Source organism: Schistocerca cancellata, chromosome 8, assembly GCF_023864275.1.
Source record: "Schistocerca cancellata isolate TAMUIC-IGC-003103 chromosome 8, iqSchCanc2.1, whole genome shotgun sequence".
Taxonomy (NCBI): Eukaryota; Metazoa; Arthropoda; class Insecta; order Orthoptera; family Acrididae; genus Schistocerca; species Schistocerca cancellata.
The window spans coordinates 104,092,458-104,120,135 of NC_064633.1; the positions used below are offsets into that span (position 1 = coordinate 104,092,458).

Sequence of the window (27,678 nt, forward strand, 5' to 3'; positions counted from 1 at the left end):
CTGTAATTGTTGTTGTTTTCCTGTTTTCGCACCAAGCGACTATCTGTGTCATTTAAGATTATTGTAACAGTCCCTAAAAGGCCTTGATATCATCCTTACAACGTCCAGCCAAAATAATATGTCTTAAACGTTCAGGCAACTTAATTAACGAAAATCGGATAAGTTCCATGGGGCTGTACGGGACTGACAAATACTGATTCTTGTGCAACATATCTTCAAGATATTTCACAGGGCTGGAAAATTCAGACAGTTAGAAATGTTTCATCATTATAATGCTGTGTTTTGCTCTATCTTGAGTAGCTTGAGACCAATATGCAGAAAGAAAGGCACGATAAAAATCTCCTTCATTGTGACAGTCGCGAATAACCGATCGCATTCTTACAGGTGGTTTATTTCCTAGACAGCCACACGTAAATTCTAATCTGTACTCTAACGACCAATTACGAGGAGAACAATGAGAAAATTAATGAAGCCAAGCTTGTGGATGTATGTCATTACTGGAATTTTTTTATGTTTTAAATTTTCGAGTAGTGATGAAGAGTTTGTACTCAAAATCATCGTTTCGGCGAGTCGCAAATTGGTCACTGTTACGTCGTGTCGGCGGTTCCATGTCAAGATCCGGTGCACCCTGCTGATTCCTTTCATAATCTCCGAAATACCCAGTGTTATTATTTTGTGATTCTTACGTTTTTCTAAATCTCTCTTCCCTTTTCGGAGCGCGAGTATCCTCTGAAATACGTAGTTCTTGTATTACACGTGTCAGCTGATCTTGTACTTCCCGCATTTCTCTTTTGTGTTGCATATTTATTTGATTCTGATTTTGTTTGAATTTCCTGATTTCCTTGTACTCCTCTGTGTCAGTGAAGGCTACCGATCTTATATCATTCAAACTATCATCTACCTTCGTAGATAAATTTGTTAACTGTTCCGAAAATTCGGCTACTTTCTCCCATAATGTCCTGATTTCCTCCGTGTGTTTTTCTGAACCAAGTTTCAGAGACTCAGTTTGTGTCATAATCGTATCTACTGTGTCCTCCAAGTTTTCCTGATCTTTTACAAGTTGGACGACAGTATCGGTTGATAGATAGATAGCCTGCAAGGTGTCGTGATTTTCGTGCAAAGTGATCTGCATTTTTTTGTGGCTGCTTCGTGATTCTGTAATGCATTTTCATGTCGCAAAAAAATAGGCTGAAAATGCTCACAAATTTGTGTTTTACATTTTTACAAATGTTTTGACATTTCGATTTGATTTTAAGCAGTTCAGCAGTAAAATCTTCACGTCTTTGTTCAAACGTTGTGTCTAAACTTTGAAGTTGTTGCTATGTTCGATCCTGATTTGGTTCCACTGTAACTTTTGAAGATTTTGTTCCATTGTGTCTAACTTTTTAAGATTTAGTTCCATTGCGTCTATCTTTAGAAGCTGTTGCTGTGTTTCTTTCTGATTTAGTAGGCAGAGTAGCTGTGTTTGTTCCTCATTTTGATCCATTTTTATGAATTAATTGTAATAACAATGCATCAGTGACTGAAACACATTCCATTGTGCTTTTCGGCAGTGCATGTGTACCGGCATTTGCACCGGTAATATTCGTATTTTGACTTAACTGAGAAAAGGGTGATGACGCAAAACCTGAATCTAAGGAATCTGCGATATTTGGTTCTGTTATCTCGCATTCCTGAGGCGAACTGTAACCGACCGATTGATCGACAATACTTCCCTCTTCATTGATTGTTTCACTGTCTACAGCGTTATTTACTACCTGGTCCATGTCCTTATGCACAATTACCAAATTATTATTTTGGCCATTTGTCAATTCATTACAAGGTGGTGCTAACACACTACGCTCGTCGGCACAGTAATTTTTCAATGTGCTTTGCAGCGTAGTATTAAGCTTTTCACACGTCATGATTGTCACACTGCACCACACGATACCACACAGATAATATTTGAAAAGCTGAAATAGGAAAACATAGTAAAATAGCCCTGAAAATAATAAATATCTAATTAATTGCAGAAGCGACTGCGAGATACTTGGTGCAAATCCACATGCACGCCACAACTGCTTTGCTCACTACAATGCAGTACAGCAATAAGAAACTGCAACTACGAAAGAAATTCTCTATGCACAATTACGCACTAGCAGTAAACAATAATTTTTAAATCATGCACTAATTGTTCAAACTGCAAGAAAATCAGAAGATTCCAGTGACGTATCCTCGGCTAAGGGTGGACAGGTGAAACTTCTTAATATATATATGTATATATATATATTTAAATTGCAATAACTAAGAAGGTGAAACATCTACGTTATTTAATTCTGAAACTGCTGAGTGAAATTAAATGCAAGTGTCACTTTGCTATTTTTTTATCATTTCATTTCTGACCTACATAATTTTTCCCTGAGAAAGACATCCTATTCATTAATTACCCACAATATTCAAAGATAACGCGATCTGACTGCTTTTAAATTAGCTCAGAAGAATGGCCCTGAATCAGAAGAAATCCCAACACTAACCCATACATAAAGTCATTTACCTCACCGAAATTCTTCATGACACGAATTACAGCGATACAGCAAGCACCGAAACAGCCAGCTAAATAAAAGATTCTATGTACTGAAGGTTCCAACAACTGATAGGCATGTGGTCAGCAAAGGAAAGATTTTGTTGCAGAGCAAACAATGTACTCAGCAGATTTTACTTTAATCATGTGACAACCAGTTCGAAAAATTACATAATCGTCAATAATTTCATTACCCTCATTAAATCTCCATGACGGACACACGTGCAGACCGTCCGCTCCCACTAATACTGCAAACCTCCAACACTGCTAATTATTAACCACTAACCTCCATCACTGCTGACTACTCACACCAAAACTTCCATTACTGCTGGCGATTAACTTCCAACTGCGAATCCGACCAGCTACACATTCTCTTACAGAGGGCGCACAGTGCTGTCAGTGATATTACTGCAGTCTACAAACAGGCTACTTATACAGTGTGACTATCACGCATACGGGTTGGTTGCAGATCCTCAGCTGGCATCCTCCTAACCAACGCACGGCCATCAATGGCAGAAAAGAAGAACCAGATTTCATCAGTAAACGCAACAAACCCCCACCCTCCCCTAGAATGAGCTCTCGCTTAACACCACTGAAGTCGTTGATGGTGGTGGTTTGGGGCAGTAGAGCGCTGTCCGCGAAGTAACCGATCTGTAACAGTTCGCTGTGTCATTGTGGTGCCAACTGCTGTTCAAATTGCTGCTGCAGGTACTGTGTGATGCGCCAGAGCTTTAGAGCGAACACGATGGTCTTCCCTGCCTGTAATGCCACGCGGCCGTTCGGAGACCATTCATCTTGCGACTGTACATTCTCGTGACCACAGCTACCAGCAATCATGTATGGTGGCTACATTCCTGCCAGGTCTTACTGTAGTACTCCAGCTTGTCGTAGCCCTCTTACACTACCACGTTCACACTTAGTGAGATGTTGATAAGGGCATCTTTGTCGCCTTAAAGGCATCGTTGACTATAACGACAAAGCACCACGTCCAGTCTCAGAGGTAACTTCACAGGACCGTTAGAGACTGTGTTTGAAGCAAACCATATTTGCATACAAATCGTGGTGCCACTAGCGGCACTCTTATGCGACCGGCGCGAAATTTGAACAAAGCTCATCTTTCAAATGTACAAAGACGCCTACCAGCGGTCGTTGATGTCGCACACCTTCTTCTTGGTGTTTGATATTTTTCCTTCAGCGTATGAACGCCAAATAATGGCAGAGCTATAGCCAAAAAGTTCCGCCTCGTGGGATTAACAACATTTCTATATTTATAGCGTTCGGTATTACCAGCATAAAATCCAAATTTCAAGCTCACTTATAAACCTCTGGATCGATACTTTACGAACCTACTACGTATTTTAAGACAAAAGGAGACGCTGAAAATCGCCTGATATTCTCACGTGTCGCTCGAAAACCCGAAGTATATATTTTCCATTGTTCATATATCAAACGCACAAGGTTCAAGGTGTGGCTCTGTCGTGCCATGATGACTGACAATTTCACTTCTTTTCATGGATGTTGACGTAACATCATCTCTTATCAGCCGGCCGGTGTGGCCGAGCGGTTCTAAGCGCTTCAGCCTGGATCCGCGTGACCGCTACGGTGGCAGGTTCGAATGTTCGAATCCTGCCTCGGGCATGGACGTGTGTGATGTCCTTAGGTGGTTCGGTTTTAGTAGTTCTAAGTTCTAGTGGACTGATAACCTCCGATGTTAAGACTCATAGTGCTCAGAGCCATTTGAACCATTTTTTGAACCATCATCTCTTATCACAAGGACACGTTATCATTCATGTAAAAAGCACAGAGTATGATGTCTTCTTCGTAAAGAAACCTCTTAATGAGTATCACCATTATCTGGTGGCGTGTCCATTGAAACTAAATGTACTGTTTTGCATGGCTGTTGTCGAAGGAGTGAAGTCTTTGTGAACGGAAAGTGCAACTTATCTCAAGGGAGTATGTGGTGGAAAAACTGTAATACTGTGAAGACAAATGTCAGCCTGTGTTTGGTAGAGGTGGCTCGGCAAAAACAAGTGCCTTGTATCTAAATGTTCGTCGGTAGTTTCTCTCGTTTTTGTGTAAGGATTTTACAGAAACACACCACACCCTTAAGTCCTGTCAGTTAATAAGTTTACATTGTCCCGACATACAGCAGCCGTAGACAGCATCAGAGTAGCAGCAGACTTGTAGGATGACTTTGTGATAAGACGTGGGAGGGGTAGAGGCAGTTGCCGCCGCTCGCGGTCGCCTGTTGCCGCCACCCACGCAGCGGAGGCTCCTGGCCGGAGGTGGCGTCCCGCCAGTCTCCCGAGGCGTCCACGCAGGCGGGGCAGAGAGCCTTCGTTTGTTTATCGCAGAAAACGGTGAAGGGCATCCGCTAGTGACAGTGCCACTTGTCGATATCCTCGCTCCGAAACTTTGCAACAAGTAGCTCATTGGAACTCGTTCCTATAAGACAGTTACGTAATAGGGAACAGGAACGTTACGGTTGCCGGTTTTGGAAGGAGATTATGTGGGCCTAAAGTGGCATCAGTTCTTGTGCGCTCACTTGGCAACCGCACTTGATAACGGAGACATTCGTGTTGTGGTAATGGACCTAAGAACGAAGATAGTAAAACTATTTAAATGAGCGAGTAAAAGTTCGCTAGACGCCTTCCTAAGAGGCAGTCTCCACCCCTTCCAAACTAGGTAGGGAACTATAGAGCAGATGTAGTTTCAGTTCAAAGAAATACTAGTGGCGACAGGTGAGAGAGTCATACCGAATAAATTATTAAAATATCGTACTGATAAACAAAAAACGGTCAACACACTGTTGCAGAAGCAACGAGAAAAGCGTGCGAAGCACACAAAATCTCTGAGATTTTACTGAAGCTAGAAACTTAGTGGGGACTTCAATGCGAGATGTTTTTAATGGCTTCCACAACGCAGAAAATACAAAGAGAGTCTGGTCACATATAAAGTACGCCAGCGGAATGTGACAGTGACATTAAAGTGAAGTTACTAAACACAGTTTCCCAAAATTCCTTCACCAAGGAGGACAAATTAAGTATTCCAGAATAAGAATCTGCCAACATGAGGCACTTAACACATACTCGATGTAGCGAAGTAGCTTAGAAGACTTCATAAAGGCAAGTCTTCCAGTCCAGGAGGCATACCAAAGAGCTTCCTTTCGCACTATGCTGATACAATAGCTCTACACTTTTAGCAGTCGTATATAACCACTCGTTTGGCGAAAGATCCGTACCGAAAGATTGGAAAGCTGCACAGGTCACACCAATAATCAAGACAGGGAATGGGCGTAAAGCACTGAATTACATGCCCATATCATTGACGTCGATGTGCAGTAAGGTTTTGGAATATATGCTACGATTTAGACAAGATATATGTATAGTGCGAAAAATGGCAATCGACCGTAAATAGTGAAAAGTGACAATTCGTCCACATGAGTACTAAAAGGAATTCGTTAAATTTTGCACATGATAAATCAGAGAAACCTAAAAGCTATCAAATCAACTAAACACTTAGGTATAAGAATTACGAACTACTTAAACTGGAAATATCACGTATTGATATTGTGGGGAACTAACTAAAGACTGCGTTTTACTGGCATAACACTTAAAAACTGCAACAGGTCTACTATAGAAGCTACCTACGGTGCGCTTGTTGGAGTCGTTCTGGAACATATCTGCACGTTATGGGGTCCGTATCAGGATTGGACATCGAGAACGTTCAGAGAGGGCCAGCTAGTTTTGTATTATCTCGTAATACTGGACAGAGGGCCACCGATATGATACGTGAGTTATAGTGACATTCATTAAAATTCATATTTATTACCACCTTCTACGTGTAAGTCAGTATACTGTTTTCATAGTCAATGGGATTTTAAACAATGATGATGTTCAGTAGCCAAAATGGTCTGATTCATCAAAAGACCATGATGAACGATGGTATAGGTATTTCAATCACAGTGATTCAGTAGAAAATTTGATTCTATCTCGACGTGTATCACATTATTAACGACACAGTGTCAACGCATTTGTGGTGTGTCTTCCTTCCAACAAACCTTTATCCATGTATTGCAACGTTTTATCAAAATTTAAATATGTCTCCCACTTTCATCTGCCAGAAAGGAACGCCACGTTACACTTCTATCCACTCACTGTACAAAATCCTCAGTCTACTCCTAACAGGTGGACTCTGGTATTTTTTATAACCATTCCTGACAAGCCCTTTTTCACTTTCTGTCAATCATATTTTTGCCTGTTGCATCTGCTGCATTTTCATTTAACTGTTGAGTTATCCATTTCCCATCTTCTTACTTTCCTCCCTTTTTTTAATTTTTTTCAGTTTTAGTCTGCAGTTCATAACTAATAAAATATTATGTTCAGAGTCTGATGTGCCCCTGAAAATGCCTTACTGTTTCAAATCTGGTCCTGAGACAATCTGAGATCTCTGTCTTACCATTATATATTCAGCTTGAAAGCTTCCAGTGTCTTTAGGTCTCTTTCAGGTATAAAATCCTACTTCATGATTCTTAAACCGAGTTTTCGCCAGAGGCCGATTCCTCTTACATTATTTTTCCTAGTCCACATTCTCCTGCCACTTTTTCTTCTCTTCCTTTTACTGTTGTCTAGTTCCAGTCTCTTAACTGAATCAGATTTTCCTCTTTCTTGCCTGTATGAATAGTTTCTTTTTTCTCATCATAAATCCTTTCAGTCTCTCCATCAGCTATGGTGCCATTTGACACATAAACTTGTGATATTGTAGTGTGGAAGTTGGTTGTGTCTGTTCTGATTACAGTAACGCATACACTATGCTGTACGTAGCAGCTTAGCCACATTCCTATTTTCTTTTTCATTATTATACCTGCTTCTGCATTACCTCTATTTGAGTTTGTATTTATAACTCTATATTCAACTGACCATACTTCCTGCTCCTCCTGCCACCGAACTTCACTAATTCTCATTATACCTAACTTCGCTTCACCCTTTTCCCTTTCAAATTTTCTAACCTACCTGCCTGATTAATTGAAATCCATCGTCTTTATTTCTTAGTTCATCGTGTAGTCGGATCTCTGCAACCTCTACCAGAATACAATCTTGGAAGGTGTTGGACTGTTGCAACGACTTAATGCTGTGGTATTGCATGTATTGTGAGTAGGAGACGCATCTGGCATACACAATTTTTCCCATACTGCTTAGGGATGGACATGGTAAACTCCCGGTTACAGAGTCCTAGGTCACCGCTGACTGGTTCCAACAAGGCACTCGTCTTGGCTAGAGGCACTTGACGTTATGTTTCCAGGATATTTTTCCGATTCTTGCTGTTATGTTCTCGACTTGTGTGATAATCGCTGTTGCAACATGTTTCTGTCTGTCCTATCAGTTCAGGGTCTCGGCTTATTTGTATAAAGGCACGATGTGTACGGTATTAGCTGTAACTGTTCCTAAGAAACTAGGCCCGTAGAGGTAGAAGTTTAGCTGCTAGACTCTCACTGTGAGAGATGTCACGTGCTCTGCGCATAAGTGTGCTGAGGACACCTCCTCTTTGTGGAGGGGAATTCCAGCTGTACATGTCGGTTTATGGTTGCACACAGAATATGTGTGACACCTCTGTCATGTTTATGACGTAAAAAAGCTTCACTGTAGGCCTGATTCCCTTTACTTTGCACTGGAATGCGCCACATGCCCTAATAAGGACACCAATTACTGCTTCTAAAGCTTTGACAAGGGGCATTTACTTGATGGGATATTTCATGCGCGATACCCCATATACCAATACCTACCAGATATCAGTCAGTCCGAAAACGCCTAAATAAAGATGAATGCAGCAGGAAATAGTGCTTCTCAAGACCTATAGTTCTCTAGCAATTGGAATCACTATGTTAGGATCTATTGGATATGACAGTAGAACTGATTTGATAACTTTTGAAGGGAGGCTGTAGTAGTGATTGTACAGTAACTCCAGCCCACTTTGATGTAGAAAAGACATTAGAGATCATCGTACGATGGTCATGTGATCATGAAGGTCATGCATGGCATTACGAATCGAATCCAACTCAATCTGTCTTCAGTCAATAAAATCGGGTCATCATATGATAGTCATGTGATCATGAACGTCATGCATGACATTACCAATGAACTTCATCTCAAGCTGTCTTCACTCAATAAATCCAATCAATAATTAGAAATGAATAACCCTTTCCCCTACCCCTCCAGCCCATTGCAGTGAACAAAAAGGGCCAATCAAAAAACTTCAAGATGGTGTAACTAACCCACTTGTGTTAGTGGGAAATAAAAAACCCTCTCGCCATCTCTTTTCTCAATCACCAGTCGAACAAAACATCCAAGGTCGAGGAAATAGGTCCATTTTACTTTATGCCCCAACCCCTCCTCCTCTTTCCAAACAATCACAGTGAAGTAATAACACTTAAACAGACAATCAGAAATCCAAGATGATGGACCAACTCAATTATGATCTATGCCCTCACTCCATTGTCCCCCTCTTTCCAACCTATCAGAGTGTAGTATTAAAACAAGGGTTAAAATGGTGCCAATTTATATTACTTCAATTGAAACTGAATGATGATTATGTATAAACACATATCTTTATCTTTAACCAGCATTTTATTAAAACGATACAGAAACATGGCATTACATTTAAAGATGTGCCTTGTTTATTTTAAGTCTCTCTCTCTCTCTCTCTCTCTCTCTCTCACACACACAGACACACACACACACACACACACACACACACACACACACACATATATATATATATATATATATATATATATATATATATATATATATATATATATATCAGCATAATGTACCATCTCTCTCTCCTCTCATTCAATCAGAGCCTAGCATTTTATCCACCATAAAGATGAAAGAGCCAATTGCAGTGAATCCGTATCCAACAATCAGAATTATTTATCAATAACTGAAACAATCACAAACATCCCCTCTCCTCCCATCAGAGACAATTATGATGTAGCCCCATCCTGGCTGTGGTCAAAAGTATCTGAGCAACCTGAGTTATTCATAAAAAGAGACATCTCAAGCCTCTCTCTACTCTACTCATATCAGAGCCTATTACTTAGCTACCATTAAAGTGAAAGAAACAGTTGCAGAGTAGCCTCATATATGCTGTGCTCAGAAGTATCTGGACTATGTGAATTATTTATAAAAAAAGGTATCTAAGTCGCATAAAATGATGGATATGTTGTCAACTTTGATTTCATTACTATCTTCAAAGTATCGTTTATGGCCTGGTGTATAAGTTACTTTGGTAAATGTCATTCGAAGCTATAATTATACCATTTGCTAAGAAATATTAGGATGTCTAACATACTCTCTATTAATAATTAAAAATGAACATTTAATTAAAAAATGTAATGAACAAATTAGTTATATTTGTTCTTGCAAAAGATGTGTTTTACTTTAAATACTACTCTCCAAAACATTGAAAAACGCGAAATAATATCCACTGCTGATGTATGAACCTGCTGCAAGCCAAAGTTTATCTATACTAGTAAAAATGTTAAAAGTTCGATCTATGTAGCATGCGTTCTTTATAGTCACCGAGAGACATCTGCACAGATAAAAACGTTAAAAATTAGATAAATATATAAGACTTGGTGTAAGCCTCAACAGAACCTTAAATTACTCACTCCGAACATCTGTGATGTTTTTCAAATGTCACAACTTTTTCTAGGTCCATAACATGTGCAAAAATCCGTCTGAAACGCAAAACTGTGCAATATTTACATCAAGTAACACACCATTACTTTCCATAGATAAACAGTCTCATCTAATTAGAGCCTACAACATGATTCTCAAATAGCTCTGAAATAAGTATTGCAAATCTCTTTCCATGTACAAATAGTTACAATTAATAATATGAGCTAACAGTTCAGCTTAGAAGTTAGGCCTAAGGGATTGATAGCATAAAACGAATCTGATCAGGCTTATAATTGCAGGAAATAAATGTTAGATAAAACGTTACTCGCAGTAGGCAAGTACACAAACTAATAAACATTAATGTGGTTAATTACGCCTAATCTTGATGTAAGTCACAATAAACCTTAAAATTAAATATTTTCAGGTCTAAATTATTCTCAAGGAAGTTGGTGTGCTAAAATAAGAGTAAGAGTTACACAAGTAACCTATACCTACCGCTGCTAGTATAAAGAAAGAATGAATTTTTATTAAGAATAAACAAACAGTTAACGAAGTACACAACGGTATATTAACATTCTACTTTTATGTCAAAACTGCTCCTTAATACTGAATTTATTACGCCAGATATGATCCTACTGTTGCTAAAATAGGATTCTGATCCACAATACACAAGGGAAAGCAATGCCCACATTTAATGCAATGAGCAATGTGTCTGTAAGGAATGAACAGCTCTCTCACTTTTTCTTGGAAACATATTTTACCTAGGCGAGCGTTGTCGAAAGTTGTCTCAAAAACTTGGTGTCCAGATGAACTGTATGATGGGTATTGGTTCAGAAGGGGAATTCAGGCATATTTACATGTTATGTGAGAATGTTTCCACATTATGCCTCGGACTGCACAATTTGGAGATGAATTTTATATTCAGTTGCAGCCAAGTATTTACCCACACTCGGTAAAATACGAGAATCTCAGAAACTTCATCAACTAACGTTCATACACATCAACACATCTGATCATAATGTCGACTAAGCGAGTCTTGTTCTGACATGCTGTGACTAGCAAAAGGAAGCTGAGGCTTACCAAGTAAATACTTGGGGGGGGGGGGGGGGGGGAAACAGTGTTTCATGTGTAAAGTGTTGTTACCTGGAGATACACTGTGGTGTATGAATCAGAGAGATGTCGATGAGACAAATGTGGAAACGTCAGTGATGTATACAGCTTCGTATACAATGATGAGGAGAAGTGGACTACAGAGTGGTGTGGCAACTGTTGTAGGAAAGCTTGGACAGGAGCAGAAATTATTTGCGAAAAGTTAATATAGTAATCAGAAGATAGGTTGAATTTCTCCAAGTGAACGAAGTCTCATTTCAAATATTGTAGCAGGAAATAGAATCCAGTTTTCAATGTCAACAAGGATGAGGCTCTCTGAATGAAGCGTGAACGATCATGTCAGAGCTGCGTCTAGGCGGCATCTGCATAGCATCAGATAGTTATGTCGCTCTGAGTGCGAGTGGGATGTCTCGCTTCCGCCAGCCGTTCTATATTGCGATGGGAGAGGGCGGTCATAGTCTAGAGACAATAGAGTCACGGTTCAACAGGTGTGCACCATTGGGTCCGCAGTATCCCACATGACCGCTACCAGCTATGACAGAAACTTTCAATTCCCTTTCCAGTTTTGATGCCAGTAGGATCGTAGCAGTACATGATACCACAGTAAGTGATTGGATTTGCCAGCTAAGTGGGCAAGTGGGGAGGAGGGGATATCTTGGAATTTCTTATCTCATGAGAAGCAGGAAGAGGGGATTCCCCTCTGGAATTTGTTATTTAGACCAGTTTCCAGGTGCGTGGCCCTCTCTTTCCCTACTTTATTTCCAAGGAACACGATCTCAAAAGCATGTGTGCCCACACACTGTCTCCACCCGAGCAAGCTCTTGTAGGAGATGTGCTACATTAAGTTGTATGTTACGGAAAATTCAAATGTTTGTGAATTTCGAAGAGCCCAACCTGCAGAGGTCATAGGCTCCTAGACTTACATACAACTTAAACTAACTTCTGCCAAGAACAATACGCACACCTATGCCCAAGTGAGGACTCAAACCTCTGGCAGGAGGGGGTGTTGCCCACACTGTCATTCATAACAGAGTACTGCAAGTTATCTCGTTTGTTGTTGTTCGAACGTAGAGTGAGTAAGTGCTAGCACAGATTCTTATTAATTTATCTAATACTATTGATTGCATGGCATCATGTAAGTGCTACTTGCACGGAATAATTGTTTATTAGGAATTTTTAAAGATGTGGTGTAACAGCTTCAAACCTGTAAAATGGCTGTCATTGTCCACTGGGTATTATTATCCACTGACCATCACTGTCCATTGGCCAACACTGTCCACTGGCCATTTTTGTTCACTGACTATCATTGTCCACTGACCATCATCGATCACTGTCACTTTCCATTGATATTGAGGTGGGTGGGAAATGAACTAAAGAAGATTTGAAATATATAAAACACGCTGTTGTTGGAGGTTTATCGTTTAGGAAGGCTGGTGATAATCTTTAAATACTTTGTATCACACTGCAAGAGAGATTAAAAGGAGGGAATGAAATTTCCTAGAAGTAGGCCCTATTTGGTGTAACATAGTTGTTGATAAAACAATGTAGCAATCATCATGTAAATTGATCTTATCCATTTTTATGTTTCAGATGTTCCAAAAATGGAGTGCAAAAATTTTGGTCTGTGGTCGTTATACAATTAGTTCTACAGCAGTAAGTGGTGAGAATGACTGTCATTGTTTTCATACCCTTTATGACTGAGTTGCCCAATGGCATATCAGAATGAAAGACAACACACTGCAATTCACACCACAAATGGCTTGAGGCATGTACAGATTCTTGACTGGACTTCCTGGTCTCATGTTCTGTCATGCACAAAGTAGGCATAGAAAGATGAATATTTCCATACCAGGCCCCAGCCAAGAGCTTTCATATACTGATGTAGCACATTTTTCGGGCATGCCAAAAGTTTCCTCAAGGTTAGTCTCAGGGACTGTTTGTTTCCTACCACAATATATGTATTAGTGTCCATGATAGTCACAAGTCATAATGATGTTGATGGTGAGCCACAGTTCTGAGTTGACGATGGGAGGAAAGTTTAATTATTTATTTAAAGAAACACTTACACCATGTAATACCAGTGGATATTTATCAAAGTTTTAAGTGACACTCACCTCATAAGGTGTCAGGTCACCTCATAGACTGAACATTGCTTCAAATTTTGATAAATATCGACTGGTATAACAAAGGGTAGTTTTTCTTTTCGTTTCACAATATATTTAAACATTTTGAATAATGCTGTAGTAAAGGTGAAAGAACGGCTCGTACTAAGATGAATGTGAAACCTGGTTAATACTTATCACTGCTGCTATTATTTGAGTCAATCGAAGAAGCAATTAGAAGAAGGTGAATAAAAGTTCCTACTATGGGCTGTAATCATAGGGCACCAAAGATCAGTGCTGGAGTTCACTAATCTATTTTTATGTCATGATTAGCACTAAGGATAATTTGGAGAAACTCTCAAACGAAAGGAATAAGTTACTTGGTACTGTCTTATTGCTCATGACAAATAAAACAAAAAAATACTTTAAATTATTGCAAAATGGAGTAACTAATTGTCATATAAATAATCAGTGAACGCAGAGAACACACTGGTCGATTGTAGCTAAATGTGGACAATGATAGCGCAAAGTAATGAGAACAAGAAGTACATTAACAGTATATCGACAGTAAATTTGTTGTAGTTTTTAAATTAGTTCTAAAAGCGAATGATTACTGTTCTAAATTCTTGTTCTTACAAAGGAAAGAGGTTCGTAATTCATGTCTACAAACTTTCAGGTACACTAATTGTTTTCTTAGTCGCACAGTATCTATCAGCTGTAGTTCTTACACTTCCGTTTTCGTCTTTTAATGCCTTGAGCCTCTAGGTTTTGAAACGTACCCTTAGAACATTTGTACAAGACTGTGCTTAAACTGACATACAATATTTTTAGCGCACCGCAATCTGACTTTCAAAAATCCCTACAAAAGAATGGCCCTGACTAACATTAATCTATATCTTTCACAAATCACTTACCTCACCAAAAATCTCCGTTACTCGAACTACTGCAATACAGCGAGCGCCACTACTGCCAGCTAAATAAAAGATTCAAGCTACGGAAGGCACTAACTACTGATAGGCATAGTTAGCAAATGAAAGATTTTAATAGAGAACAAACAATGTATTTACCTTAATAGTCATAATATATATAGCAGTTCATGACAAATTTCAAAACTCCGCCATCTCTCTCCCCACATCCACCACTGCTGGCGGCTCACCTCCAACTGCGCAACGCTACGCGCTGTTCATATCCAGCTGCCGCTGCCCAACACTACAATGGCAGACAACAATGCAAACTAGCCACAGACTGCACACAGCACAGCCAGTGATACATAAAGAAAACATAAACAGCCTACTTACATAGCCCCCATTCTCCCCACAAAAAATTTTACAAATTGTTTTGGGCAGTAGCCAATAATGATTTGAAAAAATTTTTCATAATTACAATAACAAAGATATCGAATGCACACACTTATTTATACAATGTTGGTCAAAAGCTACAATTTTCTCACAGTCCATAAAGACAGTCCAGATTGTTCATCACAGTAAAATTTCAGTGTTTTTTTTTTCAAAGTCTGAGCAGTAAAAGACAATGCACACGGAAGTATTGGATTTCCATGCAGTCTTGAAGAAGTAGTGTTGTCCTTCCAACTGAAAGACAGTGCTGACTCTTGACATGTTGACAGGTAATGGGCCACAAAAGAGCAAACCCACAGCAGAGTCATTCTACGTTTTGAAGAATATTGGTAGGTAGGTCATCACAAAGCAGACCCACTGTAGTCCTGGTAGAGAGTATGGTATTGGTGGGCCACCAGAGGTGCAGACCCACTGCAGTCCTTGTAGAAATTGTGGACAGGCCCACTGTAGTCCTGGTAGAGATTGTGGTATTGGTGGGCCACCAGAGGTGCAGACCCACTGTAGTCCTTGTAGAAATTGTGGACAGGCCCACTGTAGTCCTGGTAGAGATTGTGGTATTGGTGGGCCACCAGAGGTGCAGACCCACTGTAGTCCTTGTCGAAATAATGGTATTGGTGGGTCATCAGAGATGCAGACCCACTGTAGTCCTTGTAGAGATGGGCAGCAGCCATCTGTTTGTTGTGACTGTGCAGGTGCACAATCACCATTGAAGAGTCTTGCGGATAATATAGCAAGTTCATAACCACCACTTGTGCACTCACAAACTTTTTTGAATTGTCCTTAGAACCAGCAATGCTGTTATCCAATCCCTTGCTGAATTATTAACACACGTGCAAACACTAACAGTCCCAACTTCTCACATATTGTCCATATAGTATGACCAACAGAAACGTGTGCAGTGAAATGGAACTTACAAGTTAATAATATGATGAACTGGTGTCAATTACAATTTTATAACATAAGAATACAATTACAAGGTACAAAATACATCATTAAAAACATAACAATACAGATAACATTTGTGGTACAGGCTTTACAAAAGAATCGAACTAACATATACCTCAGTGTTACAGGAATTATGATAAAGTAAATACATAAAAGATCAGAATAATTTTTGAAACATCAACTTCACACATCAGCAACAAAACAGAACACATAAATAATGCCTAAGCATATTTACAAGGTAAATAACATATTATTAATGCCAATTATATTTGAGGAGAACAGTATTCCTCATCATAGTGAATGTAGCTTAATATTAAAAGAAGAAAAAAATTCTATGAAACTACACAGAAACAGGAAGAAAACAAATACACAAGGGTACACAAACACATAGTGGGATAACACAAAAGGAAAGGACAGGGTTTGTTTTCAGTGTAACATTTGGTACTGCAGTCCAACCCAAAACTTCATTCCATAGATCTTTCGTCTTATTTCAACCTTTTCTTCCACCAAAAAAAATCCTATCCAAGCATGCTTTCTGTATTTTTCTCGTATAACCCATCAGTGCATTTCTTCAAATTCATCGCAACGCATTCTCTTATAGGCTACCCCCTCTTAAGCTAATTTAAATCTACTGAGCTCAGATGCTAAACTAAGGGACGAGGCAATGCAGCAGCACATAACAAATTAACACAAACCACAAGGACAAAAAATTCAAATTGGCAAATCAATTGCAATATTACAACTAAGATAAGGCACTGTGCAGCAAACAAGAAAAATAAATCAGTAGTAAAACTAGCTTAGAAGAGTAACACAAATTAAAATTCAGTAGCACTATGCCTGGCAAACAGCAGCAGAAATAACTTATATCTAAACATGACATAGCTCAAGCAGAAAAAAAAATACACTAAAGACAACAATGCAGATAAAGGAAATGTATAATCACATCTTAATGTCTATGTAATTAAAGTGGTGCACCACAACAAATTATCGTAAAAAAATATTGCCATGTACTTGACATGAAAATTATGTATGCAGCTACTGTTACTAGTCCCTTTTTATTGTTCTTTCCATTCCAAGAGCTCCTTTTTCGAAAAATGTGGATCATAAAATAATTATTTAATAGATCTGTTGACAGAAAGTGTTCACATTAGCAAATGCATTTAATTTTATTTTATGAAACCAATGCTGCAAGACAGCTGGAAACCAGATATTAAACAAAATGAGCAATCTCTCAACTACAAAGACAATAGATGTAAAATGTTTCTAATCATTTCATTAGTCATTTTAGTAAATATCGTAAATTACGAGCTCCACAGTATGCTTTCAACAAGGAAATGTCAATAGCGAGGACAATGGCCTCCCCTTTCTTTTTTTCTACCTGTGCCTCTGAGAGGCACTAATGGCTTTTTTCCAGCGATGCACAGCTGGCCGCTCAAGACGCATTACGTGAAGGTCACTTGGCTTTCTTACCGAAATATTTACGACACCAGTTTCCGCTACAGTGACAGTCTCATATAAAATTTCACAGGTCGAAAATTTACGTTACAAATGTGTAGAAACAAAATCCTATGAATATAACAGTGTCCAAAAAAATTTTCGCCGGCATTGTGATACATTCACGCATTTCCACACATTTCATAACTCTTAAAATACGATTCTTGGTTTCCAACATCCTTTTTCACAAGTCAAGAGTCCCTAACTTCTATTCATTATTCATATACATATAAACACGTAATCACATTCCTCATATATGGTAGCATCATCTTATTGACATAAACATACCTCAACAGCATAATACACATCGTCGTCATAATACTAACATCATAACACCTCAGTCAAATCTCAAAAACGTCGTAGCTTTCTGCAATAATTTCAAAACTTAAAGAAAATTCTCTGCTCATTTCAGTAGTGTCATCTACCTCAAACGTACTTTAAAAATCGTGATCCCATACCAAATATATCATTCAAAGCTCTCATAATATCACAATGGGTCCGAAAAAATATGAACAGTTCACAAAGTACAGACAAAATACAATTTCGTAAGTGTGAAGTTATCCAACGGTGTAATTACGTAAACATCTGTCACTGCCGTAGTAAAAAAGTTTGTCTCTCTCAGTTAAATGATCAGATAGCTGTGTAATTTATGTGTTAGAGGAATATGGTACCGATGTGTAAAGTTGTATAAGCAAATACCATATTAGCTAGGGCTCCTTGTGCTTGCCAAACACATGATACACAAAGTAAGCGTGTACCCCCCTGAGGGTTAATGTAATTATACCCTCAGGTGTTACAGATTACAGCAATGGAATGAAATGTATCACGGAAAACCTTTGTATCATTGTACTTCAAATACATAATCCTTTCAGACGGGTTACAATGTGGTGAGTACAATGAAATAAAAACAGGTTTGATTTTATGGTTCCGAAGCATGCGTGACCAAACAGCAGATCTGAATTGCGGTCCGTTATCTGAAATGACTTTACTTACGTGTCCAACTTCACGTAAGAAATTTTTAACAAAGGCGTTGGATACAGACCGTCCAGTGGCATTACGTAATGGTGTGAAAGAAACAAATTTTGAAGTAAGTTCAACAGCGACTAGAACGTACGAAAATCCATTAGATGTTCTGACAAGCGGTCCCAAGAGATCAACAGCAGCAAATTATTTTAATTTAGAAGGAATAATAGGAAACAATGGAGCAAGATGTGAGATAGTAGATGGTTTCGCCTTTTGACAAAGTTTACAAATAGACAAGACTCTTCGAATTCGCTTTCCCATATTGTTAAAATAACAAGTCGTTCGAAGAATACGATAACATTTTCGTGGGCCAAAATGTGCGTAGCTGAAATGAATGTACCAAATGAGCTTATTAACAAAATTGTCTGGAATGCAAAGTACCCATAGCTTGTCATCAACAGTGCAGCGTTTGAACAGTATGTTGTTTCTAACCAGGTAATAATGCCGAATCTGAGTGTGTGTCTTTTCATGCCATTTACTTTTGATGTCTTTCCAAATCGGATCTTTATCATGTTCATGAGCAATGTCCTTTAAAGATGTGGTGCTGAAGTTTGCAAAGGCGACTTTCTGAATGTAAAGAATACTGAAATTTTTCTCAAGGTTGCCTTCTGTCTTACTTTTCTCAAGCCCAGCCGGTGCACATGACAGCGCGTCCGCAACAATGTTCTCCCTGCCGGGAATGTAGACTATTGTGAAGCGGAATTCTTGCAGAAACAATGCCCAACGTTTTAACCTATCATGATTTAATTTTGAAGACATAAGAAATTGTAATGCACGATGATCACTGTATACTTTTACGTGCTTACCAGAAAGAAAGAAACGGAATTTGTTAAATGCCCAAACGATAGCTAAAGCTTCTAATTCAGTAACGGAATAATTTTTTTCAGATTTTGTTAGCACTCGGCTAGCAAAAGCAATGGTTTTCTGAACAGTAGTGTCATTTTCTATGGCTTCTTGAAATAAGTGGGCACCAAGACCGACTTTAGAAGAATCCGTGCTAAGGCAGAAATCTTGTGACAGATCTGGATGAGCTAGTATTGGCGCGTTAAGTAGCGATTCTTTCAAAGAATTGAATTCCAACTGTGCTTGTTCGTCCCAGTTCCAAATAGTATTTTTTCCAGTGAGAGAACAAAGTTTTGGTGTAACAAGAATTTGCATATTCAGAAAACGACGGTAAAAATTTACGAGACATAGAAAACTGCGGACTTGTCTTTTTGTGGATGGAACTGGAATGGCTCTGATTGCTTCTAGCTTTTCAGGATCCGGCTGAATGCCTTCAGAAGAAATAATATGTCCCAAAAACTTCACCTTTGTCCTACCGAATTCAGACTTTTCCAAGTTAACTGTAATTCCAGATTCTACAAAAATACGTAACAAACTGTTGAGGATGCGGTTATGTTGTTCCCATGAAGCTTCTGCTATTAGAATATCGTCCACATATAAGGTGATGTGACGTTTTAAGAACTCAGGTAATATGGAATTTAGCCCACGAATGAATGCTGCCGAAGAAATGTTAAGACCAAAAGGAAGTATCCGAAACTGATAACAAACGCTGAAACAAAGGAAAGCTGTGTATTTTCTACATTCTGGATGAAGTTCGATCTGATAAAAGCTGGATCTGAGATCAATGGAAGACAACACTTTTACACCATTAAAATTTTGAAGAAGTTCTTCCATCGTCTGTGGCCTGTCTGTTTCAGGAATAATGATAGTATTGATTTGTCTCGAATCTAAGACAAGCCTGATCGATCCATTTTTCTTCTCAACAACATGTAACGGATTGTTGTATGAGCTTACTGCAGGCTCAATAATGCCCTCGTCAACCATAGATTGTATTTCTGTTCTAACACGGTCCCTATAATGTGCTGGAATTATGTATGGTCTAACACAAAATTTAGTATGCTCACGAACACGAAATTGGTATTGAAACCCCTTGATTGTTCCTGTTTTGTGAGTAAAAACTGTGGAATGTGCTTGTAAAATCTCAAAAAGGTCCTGCCTATCAATGTCATTACAATTCTCAATTGTTTGAATTTTATTCTGAATTAACTCATTAATTTCAAATATGCCGTCGATATCATCCCTGTCAGTACTTGCAGAGTGATTGTTAGTGTCTAGTTCCGTAGAAAATTCCGAACTGTTGTCTAACAGAAGGTAAAGCCGATTAATTTCCTCATCATGATTTGAGAGCCAGTCTTCAAATTTCAAAGCTATTGACTTACCTTCTTTCTCTAAACTTATTTCAGCATCGTGAAAGCTTAAGATTGCTTTGTATTCATTCAAAAAGTCTACTCCCAGTATAATTTCCATCAACAATAATGGAACAATAAGAAAGTTCATAGAGAAGCTGTGGCTTTGACAAAAGAAATCTAAGTTGGTTTGTTGGCGTACATCTACACTTTTTCCAAAGATTGCACCTTGTAATTTAATCTTACGTAACGGAAGTGTGGGGCAATCGTTCGATTTGTTGCATTTGCTAAAAGCTGTTTCACTAATTACTGAAATGGGACTGCCAGAGTCAAGTACTGCCGTAAATTTTACGTCATTTACAGTAATGTGAATCACAGGATATGCAATGTTGTTAAGTTTTACGTCGTGTTCCTGGAGTAAGATGTCCCTAATCTCTTCCATTTTTACGTAATTACTAGCTACGGCAGCTGCGTCGTCAGTTTCATAAGTACGTTTTGTGGCTGCCAGCGGTGTGAGTCATTGCCTATTGTCTCTTTGTTGGCGCGCGTCATTATTGGGATTTGGAGACCTAACTTCTACAAATTCACCGTGACGAGAGGGCCCTGCCCTGTTTAAATCCCGCCAGTTCTGATGCAATTCAGGTCTGTCGTTACGACAGGTACTGATCTGTCGTCATGTCGGTAGATTCCATAGTTCCTTTCTTGTCGGTCACATGGTGGAGAATTTCTCCCTCAGTCGTAACTGCGCGCTGGACTGTTGCATCTAAAGTTATTCTGTCTCCCTTGATAATAATTATTTTGGTTCCCATATTGTCTGTTTCTCTGATTGTCTCTGTGATAGTCATTACCGTGGAGAGGTGATCTTTCCCTGTAATTATTACTACTCTGCCAACAGTTGTCATACGGGTGGTGTCTGTTTTGGTCACGATTTACGTTGTAAGAATAGCCTTGTCATGTCCATTTATTATTTCTGTTATCGCGGAATTGTGACAGATGTGACCTGTAATTGTTGTACTCCTGTTTTCGCGTTCTGCGATTGTCAGTGTCAATTTCCAGTTCTTGTAACAGTCCCTGAAAAGCTTCAATGTCGTCTTTGCAACGTCCTGCCAAAATAATATGTCGTAAATGTTCAGGTAATTTGATTAAGCAAATGCGTATAAGTTCTGAGGGGCTGTATGGGTTTGACAGGTACTGATTCTTGTGCAACATATTTCACAAGACTGGAAAATTCAGATTGTTCGAAATGTTTTATCATTATGATGCTATGTCTTACTCGGTCTTGTGTAACTTGAGACCAATATGCTGAGAGGAACGCATGGTAAAATTCTCCTTCACTGTGGCAATCGTGAATGACCGATCGCATTCTTACAGCTGGTTCATTCTCTAAGTAGCCACACATAAATTCTAACCTGTGCTCCAGTGACCAGTTGGGAGGAAAACAATGAGAGAATTGATGGAGCCACGCTTGTGGATGAATGTAGTTGGCAGAATTCTTAAACGTTTTGAATTTACGTGTAGTAATGAACAACTTATAGTCAAAATCATCGTGTCGACGAGTAGTATATCGGTCATTGTTACGTCGTGTCGGCGGTTCCATCACAAAATTCGGTGCACCTTGCCAATTTCTTTCATAATTTCCGAAATGCCCTGTGTTATTATTTTGTGGCTGTTCCGTATTTCTATGTCCCTCTTCCCGTATTGGAGCGCGAGTGGCCTCTGAAATACGTAACTCTTGTATTACCTGTGTCAGCTGATCTTGTACTTCCCGGATTTCTCTTTGGTGTTGCGTATTAATTTGATTCTGATTTTGTTTGAATTTCCTAATTTGTTCGCACTCTTCTGTGTCAGTGATGGCTACAGGTCTTGTGTCATTCAGATCATCATCTACCTTTGCAGATAAGTTAGTGAACTGATCCTAAAGAGCGGCTACTTTCTCCGATAGTGTACTTATTTCCTCAGTGTGTTTTTCTGAACCAAGTTTCAGAGTGTCCTTTAAGTTTTCTTGAGTTTTTGCAAGTTGCGTAACCGAATCGGCAGATGCAACTGAGTCAATTTTAGCTTGCAAGGTGTCGTGATTTTCATGAACAATAGTTTGGAGTTCTTTTATGGCTGCTTCGTGATTCTGTAATGCATTTTCATGCCGCGAAAAAATAGGTTGAAAATGCTCACAAATTTGTGTTTTTACATCATTACAGACTTTTTGACATTTCGATTCAATGTTATGTAACTCAGTAGTTAAATCTTCACGTGTTTGTTCAAGCTTATGTTCCACTGAGTCTAACTTTTGAAGCTTTTGTTGCATTGTGTCTAACATCTGAAGATTTTGTTCCATTGTGTCTAACTTTTGAAGATTTTGTTCCATTGTGTCTAACTTTTGAAGCTTTTGCTGTGTTTGTCTCTGGTGTTGTTCCATTGTCTCTAACTTTTGAAGATTTTGTTCCATTGCGTCTAACTTTTGAAGCTTTTGTCCCATTTGTTGCATTAATTGTAATAACAATGCACTGGTGTCTGAAACATGTTCTTCAGTGCTATTCGGCAATACATTTGAACCGGCAATATTCGCAGTTTGAAAAACAGAAAATGTGTCTTGACTTATTTGAGAAAAGGGTGAGGACGCAAAACATGAATCTACAGTATTTGCAAGATTGTGTCCTGTCATTTCGGATTCCTGAGGCAAGCTGTTGCTGACCGATCGATCGATAATGCTTCCCTGTTCACTAATTGTTTCACTGTCTACACCATTGTTTGCAGCCTGCTCCATTTCCCCATGTACAATTACCAAATTACTACTTTGAACATTAGTTAATTCATTACTCGGTGGCGCTAACACACTGCTTTCGTCTTCACTGTCATTTCTCAGTTTACTTTGGAGCCTAGTGTTACGTTTTTCACACGCCATTATTGTCACAATATTTCACACGACAACACAGAAAAACACAATTTGAAGAGAAAAAGTAGGGGAACACATTAACATAGCACTGAAAATAATATCTAGTTAATTGCAGGAGTAGCTGCGAAACACTTGGTGCAAATCTACATGCATGCCACAACTGTTTTACTGTACAAGAATGAAAGGCTGCAACTACAAAGGAGATTCCCTCTAAAATTACGTGCTAGCAATAAACAAAATCTACACTAATTACACAAGCTACAAGAAAAAATCAGAAGATTCCAGGTTCGAATCCTGGCAGGGTCGCCATATGAAACGTCCCCTTAGAACATTTGTACAAGACTGTGCTTAAACTGACATACAATATTTTTAGCGCAACGCAATCTGACTTTCAAAAATCCCTACAAAAGAATGGCCCTGACTAACATTAATCTATATCTTTCACAAATCACTTACCTCACCAAAAATCTCCGTTACTCGAACTACTGCAATACAGCGAGCGCCACTACTGCCAGTTAAATAAAAGATTCAAGCTACGGAAGGCACTAACTACTGATAGGCATAGTTAGCAAATGAAAGATATTAATAGAGAACAAACAATGTATTTACCTTAATAGTCATAATATATATAGCAGTTCATGACAAATTTCAAAACTCCGCCATCTCTCTCCCCACATCCACCACTGCTGGCAGCTCACCTCCAACTGCGCAACGCTACGCGCTGTTCACATCCAGCTGCCGCTGCCCAACACTACAATGGCAGACAACAATGCAAACTAGCCGCAGACTGCACACAGCACAGCCAGTGATTTTCATATAGAGCACTACGTAACGTTGCCAATAAGAAAACATAAACAGCCTACTTACATAAAGAAAACATAAACAGCCTACTTACAGTTTCATATCATGTCCAGCAAGATATTTCTACCTTTAAGCTAGAACAACGACAGGGCTAATCTCGTATTTTGAAGTACACACTAAGTAACTGCCCTTGTGCCACATTATGAGCGATAAGTGTCCTACACGCCATATAAGAGGAGCCCAGTAAGCTCGCTTGTGCCAATTGTAGCAAGGCCCTCAACTTAGAAGCTACTACAGCCATGAAGGGAGCCCTCGTCCTGCTGATCTCCGGCGTGTTGTTTGTAGCATACTGCACTCCGCTCGCTGCTGCAGATGATGGAGACGAAGTGGTGGAAGAAATAGCCGAAAGCAGAGACGCTGATGACGACGAGACAGACAGCTTAACAGACGACGACGCCGACGACAGCGGTGTTGATGAGGGTCAAAGTGGAGAGAGCAGGGTTTCAACGAAAGGTAAATAGCAGATAAAGGGGGTAGGTTATGTGTGGCCCTAACGATCCTTGTGTCGCTACTGGTTCCCCAAGGCAGGCGCTCTAATACTGTGTCCGTCCGCAAGTAGCGCAGGTGCAGCATTCATCTCGTCAGGTTTTGGTCATATTACTATTATAACACTAGCACATTCCTCAGTAGGCTAAATATGCTGCTGTTTCAATCGCACATTCTTTTAATGTGGATAGGTTGGCTCTTTAAAATTGTTATACTTACTAAACGTTGACCGTGAATAAGGTGCGTCAGGTTTACATTGGGATACACTGACAGGCTATATACTGAATTATAGCCATATCTCATGTGCATGTAGCTTTATAGTATAACACTTTGAGTCCAAACACACATTTGTCTTAGTCATCTATACAGGGTGATACTACATTCGCACTACAAATTTCCATTACGGTTAGTGTTGAATTGGTAATTATGCTAACAGAAGTCAATATATCATAAACAACTGTTTCCATACTACATAGACAAAACTGAATGTGACGCTCTTCCTCCTCCTGCAGTATGAAACAATGGTAATATTTTGACCCAGTAAGTACAACATTATTAACAAACTAACAAGTATGCTACCATTGTTCATTGCTGAGACATACGGTGAACACAATATTCATGTATAATTACATAACTGACATTTCCTTTGTTTTGGTAGTCTGTATTGTGTTCCATACTTACAATTTTGTTTCACACAGGGCACAGTGATCACATGACTTACTTGATTACAGATATGATAATTACCATAGCTTCAATATAGTGTCAATGCCGATGTACGAGAAAGATCTAAAGGTTTTTTTAAAAGTAAATCTTAGTGTCACACTAAGCCTTGAATCTGATTTATGTTGTATCTTATATCTAATAAAAGTAACATTGCAAAAGTAAATGGAACAGTATCACAAAGAAACTACAAGCAACACATTGCTGTAATATGCTTATGAAAGTAGACAGCGGCTCTAGAGGTAGTGCATACAATCATAACAGGAAAGGGTCCAATTGTTTTCTAATTAGATGAGAGGTGTCCTGATTTGTTCTATCGGCAGTGCATCTTTTTCTGATAGCCATTTACTCTCTTTTATTTTTATTTTGTACTTAAAAATTTAACATAATTATGCAAGTTACTTTTCGTAACAGAACAAGAAGTCTCTCTCCTCGATAGAAATCTTGCATTGTACTTGAAAGTTCATTAGAGTAGGGTTAGAGCTGTATTGAATCTTTCGAGGCTATGTAGTGACACATTGAGCATTCATATATGCATCTTGCTTCAGATCTTTCACATTGTTTGATTTGTTTCATGAAGCATTTTAATAAGCAGGTTACAGCATCTGTGGTTGTGGCACACAGACACAATAAGTTTTACATTACAATATATCTGCATGTTGGTGGCCTGTATATCTTGCAGTGATCGAGAGAATACAAACGATTCTTCATGGAGTTAGTATCACGCAAGGAGCGTAGTGAACTGAGTAAAACACTAAAACTGGTTTTAAAAATCCCATATCAGACATTTACATAACTATTTTAGAAACCTGTAACATGATTAAAAGATCAATGATATTGTGAACATTGCTATAAATACCTACATTACAACCCATTTTTGTGTCAACAACTTCGTAAATATGTGTGTCATATCAATGTAGTGCAAAAATTAATGTAACTCACATTGTGTGCGAATGGGTATGCCCTGAGAAATAAGGCTCCAATAGCTTCAAAGATAATATACTAATCATCTAAGTGGCATCCACTTCCTTAGTATACTTTTTGCCTATAAAATGTAACCATAGTGTTTGCAGAAGCCATAAGCAGGTGTAGATGTTATAACTAGAAATTTTCTGCTGGGACAGTAAAGTAAGCATGTCTGACTGGAAAATGTTTACTGCTGAACAGGTGCTCACGCCCGCGCTGGCCACGCCAAACATGCGAGGGCAGGCAGCCGACACGGTGTGGCTAGATCCGGAGCCAGACCCCATGCCAGGTCAGGCGCTGCCCGCAGAGCTGCCCACAGCAGGTAGTCGCCACTGCTGAAAAGGTGCCACAGTGTGGAGGTGCCATTCTGGAGCTGCTTATACTGCCCTGTACCCTCAACTCATGTGGACAAAATAAAGCAGCATTGCACTTAAAAATTGTGTTTAATACCGAGTAACGTATAAATGTAAGCTCAAGCACACACATAGGTGATAAATGAGGACAGGAAAATGTTTCAAAAGTTCACAATTTTTCGAATTTGCTTCAATAGCTGTGTATAAATGATGAAGTCTGTGCTGATTCTGCTGCGATGTAAAAGTAAATTTGTATTTCTTCGTTTCATAACAGGTTTTCTACAGAGTACAGTATTGGGGTATGTGATACTGAATCTGTCGTTATGGGAAAGCAATGAAAAGAAGAACTTATAACAACACGTCTAATGCTCTTTTAATAACATTAAATTTTCGAAAGCTACATACATAATTGCAGGGGAGCTTTTTGATGCACCGAGGAAAATTTTGATTTTTGACTATAACAGTCATCATTAGGATTTATTAGGGAGACTAAAGGAGTAATAGGTCTAAACCAATAACTCATGTGCAAGGAACAAGACGTTTATAATCATTCATTATAAAACTACAGCAGCAACGTTAACCTGTTTCTGTAAATAAAAATATCTATAATGTGTGCATACAGTATTTCAACAGTATCTACATATGTATACGTACTCCACAGACAACTGAGACCAGTGGTACTTTGCACAGCATGACATAATAGGGATTCTTCCTGTTCCAGCCACATGGACTGCAGGAAGAGTAACTGGGTAAGTGTCTCTATGCATGCTGTTGTCCTTATAGCTACTATGGGAATTGTGCATATTGGATGTATTCTGTGACGTATAATTTTATATATATATATATATATATATATATATATATATATATATATATATATATATATATATATATATTCGGTGCCTACAGTGTCACGTCTTTCAGTGTCACACAAATTTTTAT

The 27,678-nt window shown here is 38.9% G+C and overlaps 1 protein-coding gene across 1 annotated transcript in view; it reads left to right on the plus strand.

The window, feature by feature from the left end:
- The window catches only part of LOC126095401 (uncharacterized), a 68,162-nt gene extending 41,453 nt beyond the window's left edge, over positions 1–26,709 (plus strand). Inside the window, exons 4-5 of the mRNA XM_049910201.1 lie at positions 24,420–24,664; positions 26,585–26,709. Coding sequence (XP_049766158.1) covers positions 24,420–24,664; positions 26,585–26,709 — 370 coding nt within the window. The remainder of the gene's footprint in view (positions 1–24,419; positions 24,665–26,584) is intronic.
- The last annotated feature ends 969 nt before the right edge of the window (positions 26,710–27,678 follow it).